The sequence below is a fragment of the Heliangelus exortis genome, chromosome 1, assembly GCF_036169615.1.
Source record: "Heliangelus exortis chromosome 1, bHelExo1.hap1, whole genome shotgun sequence".
NCBI classification, from domain to species: domain Eukaryota; kingdom Metazoa; phylum Chordata; class Aves; order Apodiformes; family Trochilidae; genus Heliangelus; species Heliangelus exortis.
In genome coordinates, this window is record NC_092422.1 from 173,752,257 (window position 1) to 173,771,577 (window position 19,321).

The following is a 19,321-nucleotide window of genomic DNA, read 5'->3' on the forward strand; positions in this document are numbered from 1 at the left end:
CACATGTTCTGGTAACATCTACCACACCAAGCTCCTCTCTGGACACAGACAATGGGAACAGTGCCTTCTACTCCTGCTCTGAGACCTGAGCCAAGTACCAAAGGTGCTCAACTCTGACCAAGCTGGCAATGCTTTCAAGCACACAGAAGTGGGGCACTGGAGAGACCTCCTACATTCTGGAACCAGACAAGGTGAGGCACTGAAAGAGAACAGCTTGCTCTCAGCTTGACTCAAAGCATTCACAGGCTTCAGCCAAGAGCAAGCACAGGTTTTCAATCCGATGGTATGGGCCAGGAAGAGGAATTACAGTCACACCCAAGACACTCCAGTACTTCTCTTTTTCATCTGTAAATTTTGTTCAGATCACTTCAGGAAGAACACAGCAACAAAAGCAAGAGTGGCACTTGATTTGTATAGCACAGTTTTGAATACAATGCCACCATTTCAGTTTTTAAAGAATAAGAAAAAAGGAACAAAAGCTGCTTTCCTACTCTGCCAGTGCCCACTAGGATTCACAGGTGAGGGAAAAATTTCCTATCTCAAAAGTCAATCACCATTTTAGTTCATTTACTGTGCCTTAGTATCTACAGAGGAAGAATTTGGATCAGTATTTACTAAATCATTTGACTCACCATTGTTGTCTTTTAAAGCACTGTGCACTTGATGGATATCATTAGTAGATTGTTTCACACCCTCATTAACTGCAGTTTGTAGCTCTTTAACACTGTCTTCCTTCTCCTGCTCCTCCTCCTCCTCTTTTTCCTGTTCAGGTGATTCTTCCTGAAAGAGATGGACCAAAACAGCTTGACAGAGCAGAAACAAGCATCTTTGCCATCCACTGATAACCTGAAAAACTTTTATTGTGTAATACTTCTCTCAAGTCTCAGCTCAATGGGGTGCTGAGACATCTCTATATAAAACAATAATATTAGAAAGGTTTGACCAGCTGATCCTTGAGGTCCCTTCCAACCTGACATTCTATGATTATGACTATGAAGACAAAAGGGAAACTTTGTTGAGCTTTGTTTTACCAAGCCTTCAATTTTCCATAGAAATCTGTATGAGTAGAAAGAAACACCTAATGTCCTAAGTCTCATCCCTGCTTTTGCAGAGCCCCCAAGAAGTACTTCCTCATGTCAGTCTAACTCTAGCTTCATTTCACAGAATCACAGAATCATCAAGGTTGGAAAAAACCTTCAAGATCATCAAGTCCAACCCTCAGTCCTACACCACTGTAACCAGTAAAACCATCTCCAGAAGTGCCATGTCTACGCATTCTTTAACACTTCCAGGGACAATGACACCAACAACAACATCTCCCTGGACAACCTGTTCCCATGCTCCACCACTCTTTTGGCCAATAATTGTTTCCTATATATCCAACCTGAATCTCCTCTGGTGCAACATGAACCTCTTGTCCTATCACTAGTCACTAGGGAGAAGAAGCCAACACCCACCTCACTACAGCCTCCTTTCAAGCAGCTGCAGAGGCCAATAAGGTCTCCCCTCAGCCTTCTCTTCTCCAGGCTGAACAGCCCTTGCTCCCTCAGCCTCTCTTCATAAGATCTGTTCTCCAGACCCCTAATTATCTTGGTTGCCCTTCTCTGCACCCTCTCCAGCACCCTGATGTCCTTCCTATACTGTGGCACCTAAAACTGCACACAGTACTAGAGGTGTGAGTTTCAGTTACATCATTCCAGAACACATTCCTTCTTTTCCTCTACTTTGCTCCAAGGAAAATCACTAGCTTCTTGCTCTCAAGTGCAACCTTTCAGCCACCACACTGCAAATTTTACTATAGCAGTAAATCTTCACATATAAAATCTGTACATACAACTGAGAAAAATTAAATTCCAGGAAAAGTCCACTGCCTATTCTTTTTCCTGCAAAACCACAGTGACCAATAGGAAAAAATAATACTGAAAATACTGCCTGACATTATTCTTATACCTAAGAATTCTTTGGCTAGAAGTTCGAAGATTTTCTAATATCAAAAGAGGGATATATGTGAAGAATAAGTATTAAGAGAAATCCAGTTTACCATTTGTTTATAACCTATGCTAACCTTTAGAAAATACCCTTGGGACTGAAACATCCCTATGTACTTACTTTGGTACTTGAGTGAAATGCTTCTCTTAATCTTTCTCCACACCTATTTAAGTGCAAGTTTTCACTTTCTTGTTTCAGTGCTTCACAGACTTCATCAGCTACTTTGTCATATTGCTCTTCTGCAGTATCTTCATCATTTACATGTTCAAGGATGACAGAGTTTGGTTTTTGACTTTCAAGCCTTGGGCTTTTTGCTGCTGACCAAGAATTCGTACCATTTTCAAAGCCATCGCTGAAGCTTGACTTTTTCTCCTTCTCCTTCTCACTATCTGTGAGGGACTGAGGTATCTCCTTTTTCCAGTCTGTCATTTCAGAGTCTGAAAAACAGGACTCAGCACTTCTATGAAACTTCTCTTGAACCATGCTTTTCCTGTTCCAGCCTTCTTGCCTATCTTGTAAATTATTTAGATTTTGAAAGACAGCTTGTTTTGGTACTGACTTGCAAGATACTTCATTATTCATTACCTTTGGAGACATGGCAGTTATATCTTCTTGCAACTTTTCATAACACCCAGTTATAAAAGACACAGGAGCATCAACAGATTCCTCCACCTTTTCATCATGTTTTTCACTTATTTCCACATCACAGACATCTTCAGTTCCACACCAATCTTCTTCATACTTCAAGTTACGCAAATACTTCAATTTCTGATTAATTTTTTCTTCAGGTTCTGTTTTCTCCCTCTGCTCCTCCTTCCGTATGTCATTAGACTGAGTTTCTTCAAGATCTGCCACCTTTTCATCTTGACTAAGATCATCCTCCTCTTCTTCCTCTTCCTCCTCATATTCTTCATCATCATCTCCAGTGTCATTTTCATCACATTCCTCCTCCTCTTCCTCCTCCTCCTCTTCCTCCTCCTCTTCCTCTTCCTCTAATTCTTCTCCCTCCAGGTTGCTTGTATCAGAGACATCTTGATTCAACAATTCACCACCTTCTTTGTTCAGGTCTGCATCAGTAGAGATTCTTGGTTTGAGGCTTTTCTTTGGTGACCGAGGACTTTCAATTCCAGAACCATCACCATCCTCTTAAAACAGGAAAAAAAGTAAAAATGCATATGAACAAAAGGAGTTACTTAGATTAATTGCAAGAGTCATATTTCCAGACTAATGCATAGAAGAGGAATCATCCAAGAACATCAGGAAAAGGAGCTAAGTAAGGGACGGGCAGGATGGAGGAAGGACTTGACCAGGGACAAAGGCTTACGAGGAGATTAATATCTTCATTTTAATGATATGGCTTATTTACTTCTCAAATGAGTATGTGCTGTGTTCTCAAAATTTACTTTTTTTACTATAAAAAAAATATTAAAAGTTACTTAGCAAGCCATGTGTCAGACAATCTTTTCCAGATAGCTTACTGTTTTTCCTGAGCTGCTGAGAAGCATTCATCAACAGTGTCAAATTTGGCTTCTGTGGCTTCTGCAAAAAAAGATTCAAGAAAAAAATATTTTTACTTAAGAAAAAAACAAAATAGTAACAACACATAATTTGTTCACAACAAATCTTGAATAGTAAATAAAATCAAGCTGTCCTTTTGGTAGTGCTCAAGTGCTGGCTTCATCCTTCACTTCTAACTCCTCAAATACCCAACTATACAGTGAGTATTTCATCCCAAAGCACTGTGCAGGAAGCCATCTGCTTCCAAAACCATGTTTACATGCATAGCAGTTCTAAAAATACATTTTTGGTCTAATGCTTATTAAAATTCAGCTGTCTTTAAGATGGCAGTTTCAAAATGCTTACTTACAAATGTGCACATTGCAAGTAACTGTTAAGATCCCCAGACTTAATGAACATCTTAGTCCCTGTAAGTACATGCCCCTGAATTTCAGTATCATGCCAGAAAGAGGCATCATTTCTATTTAAATCACAAAACCAAGTATGCTGGCATTTCCAGCATTACAGAGTGGATTGAATTGCCACACTTAGGTTCCTCATCACTGCAGAATCTCAGGACAACAGAACGGATGCTCCAGATATCAGTGCAGAAGCTGAAAATTCTTCAGAAAATGAGTAAAAAGAGTAGGAGCGAGAGCTTGTAGCTGACAAACAGTAAATTGAGCATTTAAAAGAGAGGGAAAACATTCGGTGTGATATGACACATAAGCATGGAAGGCCATCTCAAAGAAGAGAAAAGAGGGCCCAGTTGAGTAACTCATCCACTGAGTGGTCTTGAGGAACCTGACCATGAAGAAAGGAGAACTAGGTGATGAAGGATTTCAGTAGATCCTGAGAAATAAATGACCCTTCCCTTTACCTGTTGGATTTTATCACTAAATTTGCAAGAAACAATGTCTGAAGAAGAACAGAATAGATTATAATAGGACCTTAGAAACTTACAGGGTCTGCAAATCTGACCCAAATGAACAAGAAGAAATAAAACAATATACTTGTTATCTTAGCACCCATTCCTCTTTTGCACTGAACCACAAGTTTACTGAATGTTCTGCCACAGCTACAGGTTTTTTTAGGAAAAAATATCACAGCAGAAGGAAGGCTATAAGGCCAGAAGTTGCTCCTATGGAGAAAGTATACTGGCTGGAACTGCAGTTTCAATCCCAGAGAAAACTTGCTTTCAAATAATTTATTTTAAAGGACATTTCTCCTGTAAATGCACCATACCTTGGGGGTAAAATCAAGCTCTTCTTCTTCAGAAGTATGCCAGCTGTCATCACTCCCCTCTTTCTCAGAGCTTCTTAGAAAGCAAAGCAGAATGAGTACTGTGTCACTCAGAACATGCCTCAAGCAAGTGTTACGTATTTTTACAGTCTCACCTTATTAAGTCTCCTTGGGAAAAGTCATCTATTGCTGTTCAAACATTAATCAACATGTTGGAATTAGTTTTGGCATGCTAAAAATTAACCAGTACATATAAACATTTAACAAGCACAACTGTACAGGTCATAACAGAATGAAACCTCAGGTAGACCAACAAAAGAAATCATGAATAAATGCATTTCCAAAACAACTGCTTTTTAAAGCCATACTGTATTAATCAACAAACAAACAAAACCACAAACATAACAAAAGAGCCACAAACCAAAAACAAACACACACAGAAAAAAAAGATAAGAGTTCTATCTTCTTTGGACCCTTACACGTAGAAGTTTAACAGTTAACAAAATGTTGGTGGTTTAGCAAGACAGCAAATGAGCCTCTGAAGCACTCATTACACAAGTAGGTAGAGCTTTTTTTAAGTAATAAATCATAAGGTTTAATCATAATTGAGATCTAAAGCTTAACTTCACACCAGCAGTTTTCTACACTGTACCAAGAGACAAAAGGGACCTATCCAGGGCACTCTATACTACATTCAAGCTTTCATCAGCATCAGGGAAGCAACTTGCAGGTAGGATGTTGGATAAATCAGGTCATTTAGGGATCTCAGAAAGTCTCTTAGGCAATCGCCTCCGCAAGGAAGGCTCAGCTATGAGGTCAGATAGCGTTGCTTAGGACTTTATCCAGTCTTGTCTTGAGCAGGGAGACTGTACAACCTCTTGGTATTACTGTCCCCATCGTGGTCAACCTTCTCACACCTAATCAGAAACTCCCTTGTTTCCATTTATGTCTCTTGTACCTCTGCTTCCTGTCATGCCCTACTGGGAAGCACTTGGCTCTGTCTTCTCCTTCTATGTACTAAAATGGTGCTGAAACCTCTACCAATAACAACCATGAAATAAAAGAGCTCCTCAATTCCCACAACAAAAGAGAAAAACAAACCAATACAATCTCCACATAGCAGCCACCTCAGCATTTCTCAAGTTCTCAATAACCAATTCTTGTTAGCTATCACAACAAAATGAAGTTGCTTATAAACAAGGGATTGGTGACCTTCCATAAAGTCTCACAATGACAACTAAACTGAAGTCTTGGACCAAATCAGTAAAGAGGAAAGAAAATATAGGCATATAATGCCTGAAGACATCTCTTCTACTAACAGTAAGCCACAACTGAGCATAGACATTTTTTCTATCCTAAAGACAGCATTTATGTAGAAACTTTGATGAGCTCATCTCCTGACCTGAACAGGGCTTTCAGACAATGAGACACAGTGTGCATGTTCAGTGTACACAGTATGTAGAGGCTGAAATGTCCTGTGTGAGGCCCAGCTAAAATAGTTAAAATATCAAGTGTCTCTGTTTTTTAATGCTTTCTATTACAAGAACACAGTATTTAAAAATATTACCTAGTTATACATACCCCAGTTTTGTGTAAAAAGTCACTTAGTAGCAGCAGTCTAATTGACCTGCTAACATCCCAAGCTGAATAAAAATCTGTCTCTTAGAAATGGGAGGACAGTGCAGAGCAGGCAGTGATTAACTCTGGACAGGTGACTTCACTTCTGTTTTCCATTAGTATGGTTATTACTCAAACCAGCTGAATAGGTTACCTGAACGTCTCCTTTCAATGTAGAATATATTTAAGAAATGACCAAAGCAGGTAGCATTGTCCTTTAGAAGGCAGGAGAGAAATTTCATGAGCTACCATTCAGACAAATGCACAGAAATATGATCTAGAAAAGCAGGGAGTGCTTTTTTCCACTTTAATTGAAGTCCATTTCTATTTTGGAGTAATACAAGAACACATTTTACAAATACCAAAAAATATTTACTATCACTAATTCCACAAAGTAAACACTCAGTAATTAAAGACCCATGCAAAAAAATGAAACAAATTAAAAGCACTCAAAAGCCTGCTCTCAAATCTCATTTATAAAACCAGAACCACCAAAATAGAGACCTGCATGATAGTAAATTTGATGTGTTAATATTTGAGATTGTACAACATGTTTTATAATTGAAACGCTACTGCATAGAATACCTTTCCTTGATTTTCCTGTTCTTGATGTCTGGTTAGGAGACTGTTGCATTCCTATATCCATTTAGGAAAAGGCATGGAAAGGACAGATGAAACAATGACATCAGAATAAAAGTGAATTCCCAGAAGTTCGGAAAACATAAGCAGTACATCAACAAAGCTACAGCAGTGGAAGAACAGCTGAATTGTGTATTTGTGTGTGCATCCAAGAACATGTGTTGTGGAAATTTTAGAATATGAATCACTATCCACCTGCTCTACCCATACTAATCAGTAAAGATTTATCCTTCAAGTTAACAGCGTGGTTCAATTATTACAGTTACACAACTTTGTCTTCCTGACAAAGCCATAACTTTTGTCTTGGAGCAGAGTGGAGTGCTACTGCTGTTAATTTTATCACAAATACATGGAATGGATGCAGCAAAAGGAACCCTATCAAAAAGACAGACTTAAAGGGACATCAAGGTGGTTTCTCATCCCTTCTCCATTTTTCAGCTTCTTAAAAACTGCCACAGGACAACCTTTCTTGACCTCAGGAGTTGTAAATAACAATGAAGCACTTATTTTTCTTCCAAGACCTCTATTATGAAAAATCGACAGTTTCTGTAGGGACCCTGGGAACAATCCACTAATATGCAGTGCAATACTAAAAAAACCCTGCAGGTCATGTGTTTTGTGGGTACAAGCGACAGATTTAAGAATTAATGCCAGTAAATAAATGTTCCCTGAACACTGCTGTCCATTTGCCACACAGTTCTCATTAAAAACCCTTAAACAAACCCAGAAAGAATAAAACTTCCCACTGCATTGTCTGAGATGTAATGCACAAGACAGTATTTTATTTATATTAAAATATTCTTTTTCTAAGATTCCTCAGGGCTATGGGAGCCCATAAGAATAGGCTGGATTTTAAAAACTCACTGAAGGAGGTAGGTTTTTGATCACAAGACAATTTAATTATTTTTCTGGGTCATGAGGTAATAAGCATTGCTTTTAATTTATTTCCAAAAATTACTGAAAGTGGGGAAAAAGCATGATTTCAGTCATAAATCAAACCATGGTCAGGAAGATACAGTACACACAGACACTGCATTGCTGCTGCTGTTACTGTCCCTCAATACACCTCTACATAAGCAAGTGTAACAGATGCTGAGAAATAAGATGACTCACTAAAAGGAGCTTAGTGCAGCTTAAACTATTAATAACAAAATAAAAGGCACAAAAAACTCAGTGGAAATCTACACCAGGCAAATACCTTCCTGCTAACTCATCTGTTGCTTCCCAACTACATCAAGACTGACAACTACTCAGGATGAACCCACTGCTTTTGCAATTGGATTTTCACACTCTGAATGGCCATCTATACATGAAAGTACACACCTGAAAAAAAAAAATCAAAACAAAAAAACCCACACTCTCGCTCAGTTTCTTCCCTGTCGCCCTTCTTTCTGTTGGAAAACCTACAGAGATGGTTCACTGGACAGGTAGAAGGAAACAACCCTGCACGTGGACATGGAGCACACAAATCACAACTGCCTTCACAGCCTGACAAGAAGAAACATCTACAACTAGCAACAAAAAAGCACATTCCCAAAACTACTCGTGCTGCTCCATTTGGTGCCTGCACTAAAGCCAACACAGAGTACCATGAGCTTTAACAATACAAACCACCTGAAGAAAAGGCCACATTGCCTTTCCTCATGACCTGCTCCACAGTTAAGGATCCTACCTCCTCTGTCCACAGCAGGTGCACCCAACGTAATGCCAGCAGCTCCTGCCCGGTGAGAAGTCCCAAACACTGTGATACCTTGTGCTCCACCTCCAGCAGCTTCTCCTCTGTTTTCCCAGCCTGTGTATTCTGTCAGATGTTTACTAAGACTATAAAGAGAAAGACAGAAAATATATTTGGTAAAAAGAAGAGCTACAGGCACTTTGGAGAGTTTACATTACGCAGGTATGAGATTGGCAACAAATCTTGAAACGTATCAAAGAATCCTGGGCAGAATTTTTCCTCAACTTCCCAATTAACACTGGCACAGGAACTGTTCACGTCAGAAGACGTCCGCTAAGCACAGGTTCGAGACAGGTTGAAAGACATCATTAAACCTTGGTACTATTACCAAAAACATTCATAAGCCATGCTGGTAACTAACAACTTGTTCCCTTTACACAGTTAAATGTTTACCTAGTGTATCCATGGATAACAGCATAATCCTCAGCTGTCCAGCCATTAGTGTCTCTATGGGAAACATCAGCCCCATACCGTAGAAGAACTTTTATCAAATTAAGCTCTCCACCAGAAGCAGCAGTCATAAGTGGGGTTCTGAAAGATACAAAACATGAGATGAAACAGATGGTTTCACACAGACACTGTAGTGATTTTTAACCCTGTTTTCTTTCAGAAGTAGTTTTTCCCCCCACTCTTTCAAAATGAAGGAAAGAAAAAGCAGCTTCCATTAAAACAAAACAGGAAAGGTACTCAGTTAAATTTTCAGAAAAAGCTTCCACTTATGAATAAGCTAAACTGCTGTGCAGGGAATGGTTTTGTGAACTGAGGCAATGTTGCTGAGCTTAAGACACATTTCCTACCAGGCAATGCCTTCTTGCAGCCCTGAGCATGGAAAGCATCCATGGAAAAGTGACAGCAGCCAAGTGCAGACACTGCTCCTGTGTGCCTCCCTGCTTTTTTCAGAGCTCATTCCTATGCCTCTCATCCACCAAACCTAAAGCATACTCAGGGGACCCTTTTTGATAAACCCCTTACCTTTCACTCTGATCTCGAGCGTGCACATCAGCTCCTTTTTTAAGGAGAAACTCTACTATTTCTCCATGATGTCCAGAGACAGCAAGAATAAGTGGAGTAAATCCCTCCTGAAAGGACAGACAAATAAATCAAGTTAAAAATCAAACTCAAAATCCCTTCAAGAGAAACAATAATGCAACTTTCAGAAACAACTTTCTGAACCAATATCAAAAGTTACCTTATTCTGGGCATCAATATCAGCATTATGCTCAAGTAACAGCCCCACTACCGTTGTACTAGGAGACAGGACAGCCAGATGAAGGGCAGTGTTGCCGTCAGCATCTGCCAGATTTGGGTCTGCACCACGCTCTAGCAGAATAGCCACACATTTTTCTTGCTGGCACTGCACTGCCTGGGAGTAACAAACAACAAAGGAAAACCTTACAGCATTTACATTGTACTGTGTTACAACTTCTCTAGCTTCCCAATGCTGGAAAATAAGAGCATCTTCAAAACCTAGCAGACATATGCCTATTCCATGCCAACACATTATGCATGCTTCTACCCAGGTCTGTGTTGACACTCCTGCAACATAAATCACTTCAGCGCATAATGAACAAGCCCCACTTACAAGAAGGTGACAGATCACACAAACCTTCATCAGTGGTGACCTGTTATCCTTGTCAAAGAGATTCAGCTGACATTTGTTTTCTACTAGATAGGAAACGACATCCACGTGGCCATTCGCACAAGCAAGATGCAGGGCTGTCCTAAAAATAAATACATTACATTAACACAGAAAACTGAAGAAGTCACTTCAGGCTGTCCTAAATGGGTAGGACCACAAGTTTCACTGTGAAAAAACCAAGCTTCGGAGAGCACTTGTTCAGTTACCAGCAATGGCATTTGCAGCCCAAATGCCTGAGCCTGCCCAGCAAAACCCTCTACAAATTCCACCGAGCAAGGTGAGATCACCTTCACTGTAGACCTGAATCTGCATCAGATTCCTGTGCCCAGGCATCTGTCACTGCCTCCAGAAGGACTGTACACTGCACAGCAGTAGTACAGCACAACGTAGCAAGGACCAGATTCAAACGCCTTTCAAATGCCTCCAGGGATAGTGACTCCACCAGTGTTCTGGGCAGGACATTCCGATGCCTGACAACCCTCTCAGTGAAGTAATGTTTCCAACATCTAGCCTAAAGCTGCCCTGGAGCAGCTTCCATCCATTTCCTCTGGTCCTGTCACAGTCCACCAAGGAGAAGAGGCTGTTTCCCTCCTTCCTCCAACCCCTGTCTTGCTACAGAAGCATCAACAGAAGAGTCCCTCACAAGGGACAACCACTGCTTTTTGAGAAATTTCTGGGGAAGCAGGCAAGGAGGATCCTTCTTCTCTCGAGACAGAAATGAAACAAATCTTTCTAGACAAAATGAACTTCAAATGCAAAAAATAGCCCAATTTCATACCAGGGCCTCTGAGACCGACCTGATGACTGCACGAGCCACAGGGAACAAGGAGGCGGGAAGAGGAGAAACAGAGAAGCATTCAGCAGCTATTTCCATCCCTGCCATCAGGAACCTCGGCTCCGGCTGCTGGGGTACACACAATGCTCAGTCCACCTTCAGCTGCACCTCCCAGCCCCAGACGCATACGAAACACGGACAGACCAGCACCACGAAGGCACAGAGCCCACGTTACCGAAGGGCCTGCTTGCCCTGCTCTCCCTTGCCTCTCCCACCAACCCAGCCGGGTTTAGGCGTTTCCAGGGCAATAAGCAGCTACCCGGCCGGCCACAGTACGGGCTCCCGCACCGGCAGGCGAGGCAGCGGAGCTGCTCCGACAAAACCCGCGTCTCTACAGAGCACCGTGAAGGTTCTGACCCAGTCCTTCCAGAGACGGCACCGAAGGGTTGATGCACACAAGACCCACAACCCGCCTTACCGCTCCGCCTTATCCCGCCCGTCGATGCCGTGTTTCTTCAGCCCCTGCCGCACCTGGGCCAGGTCGCCGCTGGCGGCCGCGCGGTGCAGCTTGCCCAGGTCCTTCGGCCGGAGCTCGTAGGCTGCACCGGCGGGGCAGGGCTGGGAGGCGCCGCCGGACGGCGGCTGCCCCTTCCTCTTCTTCCCGAACCCGAAGATCCGCTTCATCCCCCGGCAGGGACGCGGGCACGGTCCCGCCTCACGGGGCGCGGCAGCGGGAGGAGGCACCCGGAGCGCCGGGCGGTGTCGGGCTCCAGGCAGGGATACGGGAGCGGAGACCTCGCCAGCGGCCCCGGCCCGCTACGGCTCCTACGGAGCGAACGGCCGGCGGCTCGGCAGGCCCAGTACAGGCTCCGCCTTCCCCGCAGCAGCCGGCAGAGCCGGGGCCGCCCACAGCGGAGCGCTCCGCGCAGGCGCGGCGGGACGGGAAGGCAACCGCGCGGTACGGACCCGCTCCGCAGCCGCGGGGGGAGCGCGGACGCATGCGCGGGCTCGGGAGGGTGGGGGCGGGAGGCGGGCGCCGGAGTGGGCAAGCGGACGCCTCTTTTTGCGGCGAGATTGAAGAACTCGGGAGTTGCGCCCGGTATTCCCTCGCAGCCCTGCGGAAAGCCGCCCCTCTCCTGGTGCTGCCTGCAGCTCCAGGGTATTCTCGGTTCTTCAGGCACTGGCCCCGGGGCTCTCCCTAACGCCGCGGCAGTCCTCATCCCGTCCTGTCCGGCGATGTCGTGGTTACTTTCTGCTTTCTCAGTCTCACTCTCTTCAGTCAGTACAGACTCCTTGGTTCTTTCTTCCCGGTCTTCAGCTTGTAATGTCGTGAACTTGCTTTTCAGTATCAGCTCCGAGTTTGGTCTTTGGGCCCCTGAGGTGTCCAAGAGTGGCAGAACAGAGGGACATGGATATCTCTTTCCATTTCCTCATGCATTTCCTCAGCATTTGCTTCAACTGCTGAAGCTTGTTTTCTAGACTCTTGGCTTTGCTTCCAGCTGCGTTTTGCTTTTGAGAGAAGCTCGTGTTGGTTTCTTACACAGCAGAGATGTCTCTGGCTTGTGAAGCCATTCATTGCTTTTCCTCTGAAACGCTCGCTCAACATCACCTTTTGAGGACTGATGACGTTCCAGTTCTTGAGCAGCAGTGTCCAGGCGGGAATGAAACGATTCCATTTCTGTCTCTAGTCTGTCTTTGGTTTCTTTTGTGTTCTCAAGCTTGGAAGTTGGCACTGCAGGTTCTGTCTTCAGTAAATTCAACTGCGTACTGGCCCTTGGCACCAGCAGACCCAAACCGTATTTTTACGTTGTCTTTGTGCTGTGCAGAAGAATGTCTGCAGAGCCCTTTCTCCCCCCCCTCCCTCCTGTGTTATTCGATGCGCTGTATTTAAGCTGGTAGACTGCAGGTACCGAGGAATGAGTAGAGGGAATGGGACAATTCCAGTTGGCTTTGGACATTGCTGAACAAGAAAGGTGGGTGAGACTTTATACTGACTCATGAATAGCAGCAAGTGCCTTATGGGGGTAGTGGAAGCAAAACAAGGGGCAACGTAAAAGCCAACTGATCTGGATTGCGGAGCTGTGGGAAGACACTGCTGCTTGGTTAGAGAAACTTGATGTAGATGCTCATGAACCTTTATGTTGAGCTACTGATGAACATTTAAACAACAAGTGAGCAGACAAGGCTGCTCAAGTATTCCAGATAAGATTTGGACTGGGACCATAAAGGTGAATCTTCTCAACGTAGTTCTGTAACAACCCCTGCCTGTCTCCCAGATTTCTTCATTCTCACTTTGGCTCAGCACAACCATTCTTATTTTTGCAGAACTGGGACTTCTATAACCCTGACTCCAGGGACTGCTGCAGACACAACATTACAAGCACAGATCTTCAGTAAGAACAGGCAACTCCCAGAAATAAGTAAAACTGCTTGGTTTATTAACAAGGACAGAACACTTTTCCTGAAACACCAAACATGAGGGAAGCAAAATAATGCAACAACCGTAATAGGGTGAGTGTAAAATAAAACAACTGGGAAATGGGAAAACAGAGATGCACTATGTGAACAAAACTGTATGAGGAGCCTTTCTGTAGCCTGTTCTTCAGATCTGGTAGTTTTTCAATAAAACATTATGGTACTCATGCATTGCCATCTGAAGGGGATCCTGGTCATCTGTATAAGCAGATAGTATGGCAGGAACTTGTGCAGATGATTTTTCAAGATCAGCATTGGCTAGAGAGAAAAGACACAAAATTCCTGGTGTTACTTTTACAGTTGACAGGGGCAGCTAAGGTCACTGTAAAACCATTAGGGGTAAGACGAGAGATAACAATCCAGAAAGAGATTAAAAATCTTCCAAGGGAAACACCAAAGAAAGAGCTGGGCACAAAGGAGCAAAACATTTTTCCAGATTTGTTTCTCAGTCAGCAGGATTTCTAAAGCGAGTGAAAGGAATTCAAGAGCAAAAGCAGACAAGAAGAGAAGGCAATTGTCTGAGGGGGTACCTGCTTTGCAACAGCACCAGTCACTGCAAAGCTGTGACTCTGGAGGAAGAATTATGAAAGAGGAGCAATTCCTCTTTGGACATCTGGCCTCAGATTACAGAGCATGTTTTATGCTATGGATTACATACACCCAAGTCCTCTTATGTTTGCCTAAACACTGCTGAATAATTCCCTCAAGAAAGGGCATCTTTTGTCAGCAATTATACTCTTCTTGCTTACTCAAAACAGATTGCAGCATAAAAACTACAAATTGAAGCAGTCACTAAGAGACAGCAAAAATCCAGGCCTAACATCAGAGGATGTCTCTGTCGTGGTTTAGGCCTGAATGAAGTTGATGACTTTAAAAATCTGCCTCAGGACTTCATTAATGTTTGTCATTTAGGATGAACTGTAGTAAAAGATGACTTCAGCTAAGCCAAGTGTGCCTGTGTGGAGGTAAGGGGTCAGTTTTCTTTGGACTTATTTTTCAGCCAACTGCGTAACTTTCTATGCAATATTTTGGCCAGTTTACAGTTGAAAGTTTTCAGTTGAAGTCTAATCTGGAAAGCCAGTCTATAAAGAACACCCTGTGCTTACAGAGACTCCTGACATCACAACAGATCACCTTGTTCAGTTTCTTTACGGATTTTTTCATCCATTTCCTGACGCATCTGGAATTACACAGAAAATATACAGTTTGTGTTTTTGTAAACTTACATTTTTGTACTATGAAATTTCTTAAATATCCTTCAAACACACACATACTGTGATAAAACCTAAAATATCCTTCCAAAGGGAGACATCTTGGTTTGGGGGTTGATTTTTAATGAACAGAAGCTTTTGGTCAGCCAGGCTGTAGCACTCCCACTGCTGAACAACATTAACTGTAACACAAAACATCCTGCAGCTCAGAACTGGATTATAACCAGGTATTTAGAAATGTGCAGGAAGAAAGCACAGTGGAGTGACTGCAAGGAAGGTATGGCTCAAGTCTGTCCTCCAATACATGAGCAGAATGTCAGCTAACTGCAGATAGACACAAATGCCATCAGTAGGGACAAACTAAGTTGAGGCTTTTGCAGCTTATGGATCCTCTTCAGCAGTAGCTTAGGACAGTATTCCAAAATGCTTACCTGAGCCACAAAGGCTTCAACACTCCCTATTGGCCTCGATGCATTTCTTCTCTGTCTTTCATTGTGATGGCCTCTGGCAATGCTTTGTCTAAGTGAAGATATTCTTCTGTCATATTCCTGAAGGAGTTTAGCATTGGCTTCTGCTATTTCCTCATTAGTTCTAAAAAATTCAGAAGCATTCAAGGAATTATCATTATTCGTAAAGTTACCCTCCATGTCTTTCAATGTTCACCTTCTTAAAGCAGAAGGCAGAAAGACTGTCCCAAACCAGAGCAACATTTTATTCAAGCAAGAAAGGACATACATTTCACTTTTTCTGCCACATATTTAATAAGAGCAGACACTGATGATAATAAGGCTGTCTGTTAAAACAGAGTGCAAAAAAACTCCTGTGAATTCTACCATCAGAGGTGTTACTGGTGGAAAACTAGTGAAAATTGAAGACAGTTACAATGAAGGGGAATGGTCTAAAGGAATGTTCCTCACAAATATGCCACCTCACGCTTACATACATAATGCTGACTGGATGTAGAAGAGCAATTTTTGAAGGAAAACACACAAGGAAAAAGAAAGTAGTATCTAATTATCACTCCAAACAGCATGCACGTACCTTTCCAGTTCATTAGCAAAGCGTGCTCGAATTTTCATTTCCTGCAGGTACAGCTGTGTATACTTTTCCACTTCTGCTTCCAAAGATTCTTTCAGAGAAATAAAGTCTTGCTGGGTCTTTTTCATGTTGTCCAACTCCAACTCAAAATGTCTAATTCTCTCTTTTAGCTGGTTTCTGAGGGACTCATGATGACTGGCTCGGATTTGTTCTATTCGGTCCTGGGAGGCTGCCTGTGCCTGAAGCAGATAATGCACTTTCAGCCTCCACAAAGACAAAGAGAGAATTCTCACCTACCCAGTTTCAGGGGCTCAGCTTTACCCAGTGAGGAAACTGTGCCTCCTCATTACCATCAGCAATCAAGGCAGAACCCTGGAACTATCAGGTTAAATAATTCTTTTCATTCAGGAAGAATCCCCCCTTTAGTTCTATTGTTCATCACAGCTACTCATGAAAGAATGCTGTCTCTGTAGGACAGGAACTAGGAAAGGATTCCTCAAGGACATTAGGAGGATCCCTTATGCCCACCCCTCCCTGCAGCCACCTGGGTGACTTCACTGGGTGGCACACAGGAGATCTGCCTTGGGCAAGCTTCTGGTTCAAGGCCCTGCAGGCACCCTGCTCACTCATGTGAGCACTCTCACCCAGACATAAGCCCTTCTCCCCCTGCCCCTCAAGAAAGACAGAAGTACAGTACTAGCACACACAGCATCAGGCACTAAGAAGAAAACAGTGAAAAATGACAACCACAACAGAAGTGTTTAACAGGGGCTACAGATACATGTGAAAACTTCCCTTACCTGCAAAAATAGATTGACTTGTTGCAGTATTTGTCTTATTTCTTGTGCAGCTCGTTCTTCAATGTCTCTTTTACATAGTTCCATTCGGCTGTGATCCACCATGTTAGTCTCCAAACAATTTTTTAGGCAAGTCACCTCTTCTTTCAGCTGGGATTTGCTCTTCTTCAGTTGTTCATGCTTACAACGCATGGCAGACAACTCTGCTCGCAAATCCCGATTTTCTGTTTCTAGCTGTGCTCTTTTTTTAAATTCCGCCTCCAGCTGCTGAAAAAGTTCACAAACCTGTAGGCGGCAAAATTTAAAAAATGAAAAAAAGTAACTAGAGGCATCTAAAAGCAGTCAATTTGTGAAAAATAAGGAAAACATTTGCAACTGAGATTGCACCAGGACTATTTTTCTGTCAGGTGCTCACATGTTTGGAAGTCAAACACGTCCATAGCTGGCCACCAGCTTGTGTTGTGTTTCATCAGAAACAACAGGTACCATGTTTTAGAAGAATTTTACAAGCTGTCAGCAGTCAAAGCTTCATTATAGAGGTGAAGAGACAAGAAACACACGCTTTTTTTTCTATTACATGGAACAGTTTCTAAATAGAGGTTCAAAATTTTTACAGTAGTGGTGGGAGAAACAGCTGCTTTAGCAACAAACCTGAGTACGGTCAGGGAAGTAGATAAAAGGCTGTGTGCTGCTAAGCAGGCACAGCCACCTCAAAAGCACTTCTGGGGACTTTGCTTCTGGGACTTCTTGACAAAGGAAAGATGGGCCAAGACAGCTACTAGTGAGAAAGAGGGTACAGAACTTTTTCTTCATCACCTCCCTGTGCAGCTGGGGACAGCCCATGTGTTTTAATGGAACACATTTCTTTATGAGCATTCTAAGTGGAAAATGCTCATTTTTTAAATAGTGTTTATGGTTGATTTTAGGTATTACTTCATAAGATGTTAGTATGTGGAGATAGAAAATAAAGGCATACTGCAACTGGAGTTCAACAAGTATTGGGAACACGAAGAGTGCGTGTCAAACTAATTTCTTTCTGGTCAACCTTGATGCTGGTTGCTAGGTGTTTTGCTGCTAGAAACCTTAAAAAGTTAGGATAAAATGTCTTTCAAATGAAAAACAACAGCTTGAGGAAGGGCATAACTATCATCTTCTATTAGTTTTCTACGTACACATGCAATTTCTGTACATACAGAAGGTGCTGAATTTTGTAACTTTTAAAGACATAAGGGAAAACAGAAAAACTATTTATGCAGGTAAGTGACACTGGTAAACTTCAAACAGTCCACCAAGAAATAAAGAAAACCAAAACAAAACAATTCTTTAAAACTTATTATGACTTCAGAACCTGCATGATGAAATTTCATTTCTTAGAAAAAAATATCTGCTTACAATCGAGTTCTTTTTTATATCCCTTCTCATTTCTTCTTGTTCCTTGTGTCTCTGAAGGTGGTGGTGCTGCAAAATTCCTCCTTGCAGGGCTCTGGGACTCTTTTCCTGAGAGATCTGTCTTTGTATTTCATCATGCTCCTCTTCAACCTGCAGTAATACAATTAAACCACTTGCATCTTGAGAACAATCAGAATTAGCACCATCTTCCCTTTCCCTTTTGGATTCTTGCAAATATTGTTGCTTCTCCACACTTACAATATGAATCTATACATTATAATAATTCTATTGTTTCCCTGAGGAATTAATGTTTTGCATAAGTTAGAAAATCACTCCAAGTCAGGCTTTTCCTGAAAGGCAAACAAAATACATGTTTTGATAAAGGAGAAAAGGAACCATAAACTTTCAAAGAAAAAAAAAACAACCAGCACAACCGAAAACCCCAAAACAAACAACACACTCCTCTGGAACCAACTGGTCTCAACTGCCTTCAGAATTTGGCAATAGTTATCTGATGCCTCTTCCCTCAAGAAAGTATTTCCTTCAGGTTAATACAATGTCAATTAAAAAGAAACAGGAAACAAGAAGACAAATTATTAACTCAATACATATCATACCTGTTTCAATTGATTTCTCAGTGTTACTATTATCCTCTCTAAATTCCTCAAGCGTAACTCAAGCTGTTGTTTCTCCTCCATCTCTTTACAATATTAATCGTATATCCTCCTGAATTTTTCTCAAGAGATTCAACTCTGAGACTCTTTTCCTCTTGTTGTTTTCAATATTAACCTGCGATTTAACAGAAGGTTTGAGAAACTAAAGCAATCATGTCAAAGGTCGATATTCCACATTATGAACTTGCAGAGACAACTGAAACCATAAATTGTTAAATCTTTTGCAGTTTCATATTTTCAGCGTAGTTTTTAACTTTTTGAGGAATTCTAGTTTCATTCCATTATCCATGGTAGCTGTAGTACATGATACAGAAATAAACCCTATTTGTAAAGTAATTTTACAGAGGTAAATATAGAACAGTTTGCACATTTCTGTAATTCTTTACAAAACCACTTTCACACTATTGACTTTTGATTCAAAAGGAGTTTGTTGCCTTATCACATCAAAGCATCATAAACTTTTACTATAATACACATTTGCTTAATATGCTGAGCCTTGCATATTACAAATGAGTGACTGCAAGTAATGCTCATGAAGCAGTACAGCACTCATCTATGACGGACCAAATAATTTTTTACAAGTCTTCTACAAGCTTAAACAACT

The 19,321-nt window shown here is 42.0% G+C and overlaps 2 protein-coding genes across 5 annotated transcripts in view; both read right to left on the minus strand.

Moving 5' to 3' along the window:
- Window positions 1–12,086, minus strand: part of ANKRD26 (ankyrin repeat domain containing 26) — a 49,850-nt gene extending 37,764 nt beyond the window's left edge. Inside the window, exons 1-12 of the mRNA XM_071733716.1 lie at window positions 11,612–12,086; window positions 10,326–10,440; window positions 9,909–10,082; window positions 9,692–9,798; window positions 9,113–9,250; window positions 8,657–8,805; window positions 6,931–6,981; window positions 4,884–4,917; window positions 4,732–4,804; window positions 3,468–3,528; window positions 2,110–3,134; window positions 633–780 (exon numbers count right to left, since the gene is read on the minus strand). Coding sequence (XP_071589817.1) covers window positions 633–780; window positions 2,110–3,134; window positions 3,468–3,528; window positions 4,732–4,804; window positions 4,884–4,917; window positions 6,931–6,981; window positions 8,657–8,805; window positions 9,113–9,250; window positions 9,692–9,798; window positions 9,909–10,082; window positions 10,326–10,440; window positions 11,612–11,817 — 2,281 coding nt within the window. The 5' untranslated portion in view covers window positions 11,818–12,086. The remainder of the gene's footprint in view (window positions 1–632; window positions 781–2,109; window positions 3,135–3,467; window positions 3,529–4,731; window positions 4,805–4,883; window positions 4,918–6,930; window positions 6,982–8,656; window positions 8,806–9,112; window positions 9,251–9,691; window positions 9,799–9,908; window positions 10,083–10,325; window positions 10,441–11,611) is intronic.
- Window positions 12,087–13,550: 1,464 nt separating this feature from the next.
- LOC139791458 (ankyrin repeat domain-containing protein 26-like) lies at window positions 13,551–18,798 on the minus strand. 4 transcript variants are annotated; one of them, XM_071733717.1, is made up of 7 exons: window positions 18,661–18,798; window positions 18,047–18,193; window positions 16,658–16,939; window positions 15,861–16,096; window positions 15,251–15,410; window positions 14,743–14,788; window positions 13,551–13,866 (listed from the first exon to the last, which is right to left on the minus strand). In XM_071733717.1, exons 1-7 carry the CDS (start codon window positions 18,739–18,741, stop codon window positions 13,736–13,738), a joined length of 1,083 nt encoding a protein of 360 aa, XP_071589818.1. In that variant the 5' UTR covers window positions 18,742–18,798; the 3' UTR covers window positions 13,551–13,735. The 4 variants fall into 4 exon arrangements, with proteins under 4 accessions (XP_071589818.1, XP_071589820.1, XP_071589821.1 ...); XM_071733719.1 differs by having other exon boundaries at window positions 18,047–18,339; window positions 18,661–18,785; XM_071733720.1 differs by having other exon boundaries at window positions 18,047–18,393; window positions 18,661–18,785.
- Window positions 18,799–19,321: the final 523 nt, after the last annotated feature.

What these genes read in the sequence shown, in the direction of transcription:
- LOC139791458 (XM_071733717.1), bottom strand. Translation starts at nt 18,741, where the DNA reads ATGGAGGAGAAACAACAGCTTGAGTTACGCTTGAGGAATTTAGAGAGG. An exon ending in ATATAAAAAAGAACTCGATT is followed by an intron (nt 16,940 to 18,046) that starts GTAAGCAGATAT and finishes TGCCGCCTACAG; the next exon opens with GTTTGTGAACTTTTTCAGCA. An exon ending in CCGTAAAGAAACTGAACAAG is followed by an intron (nt 13,867 to 14,742) that starts GTGATCTGTTGT and finishes TTTTCTCTCTAG; the next exon opens with CCAATGCTGATCTTGAAAAA.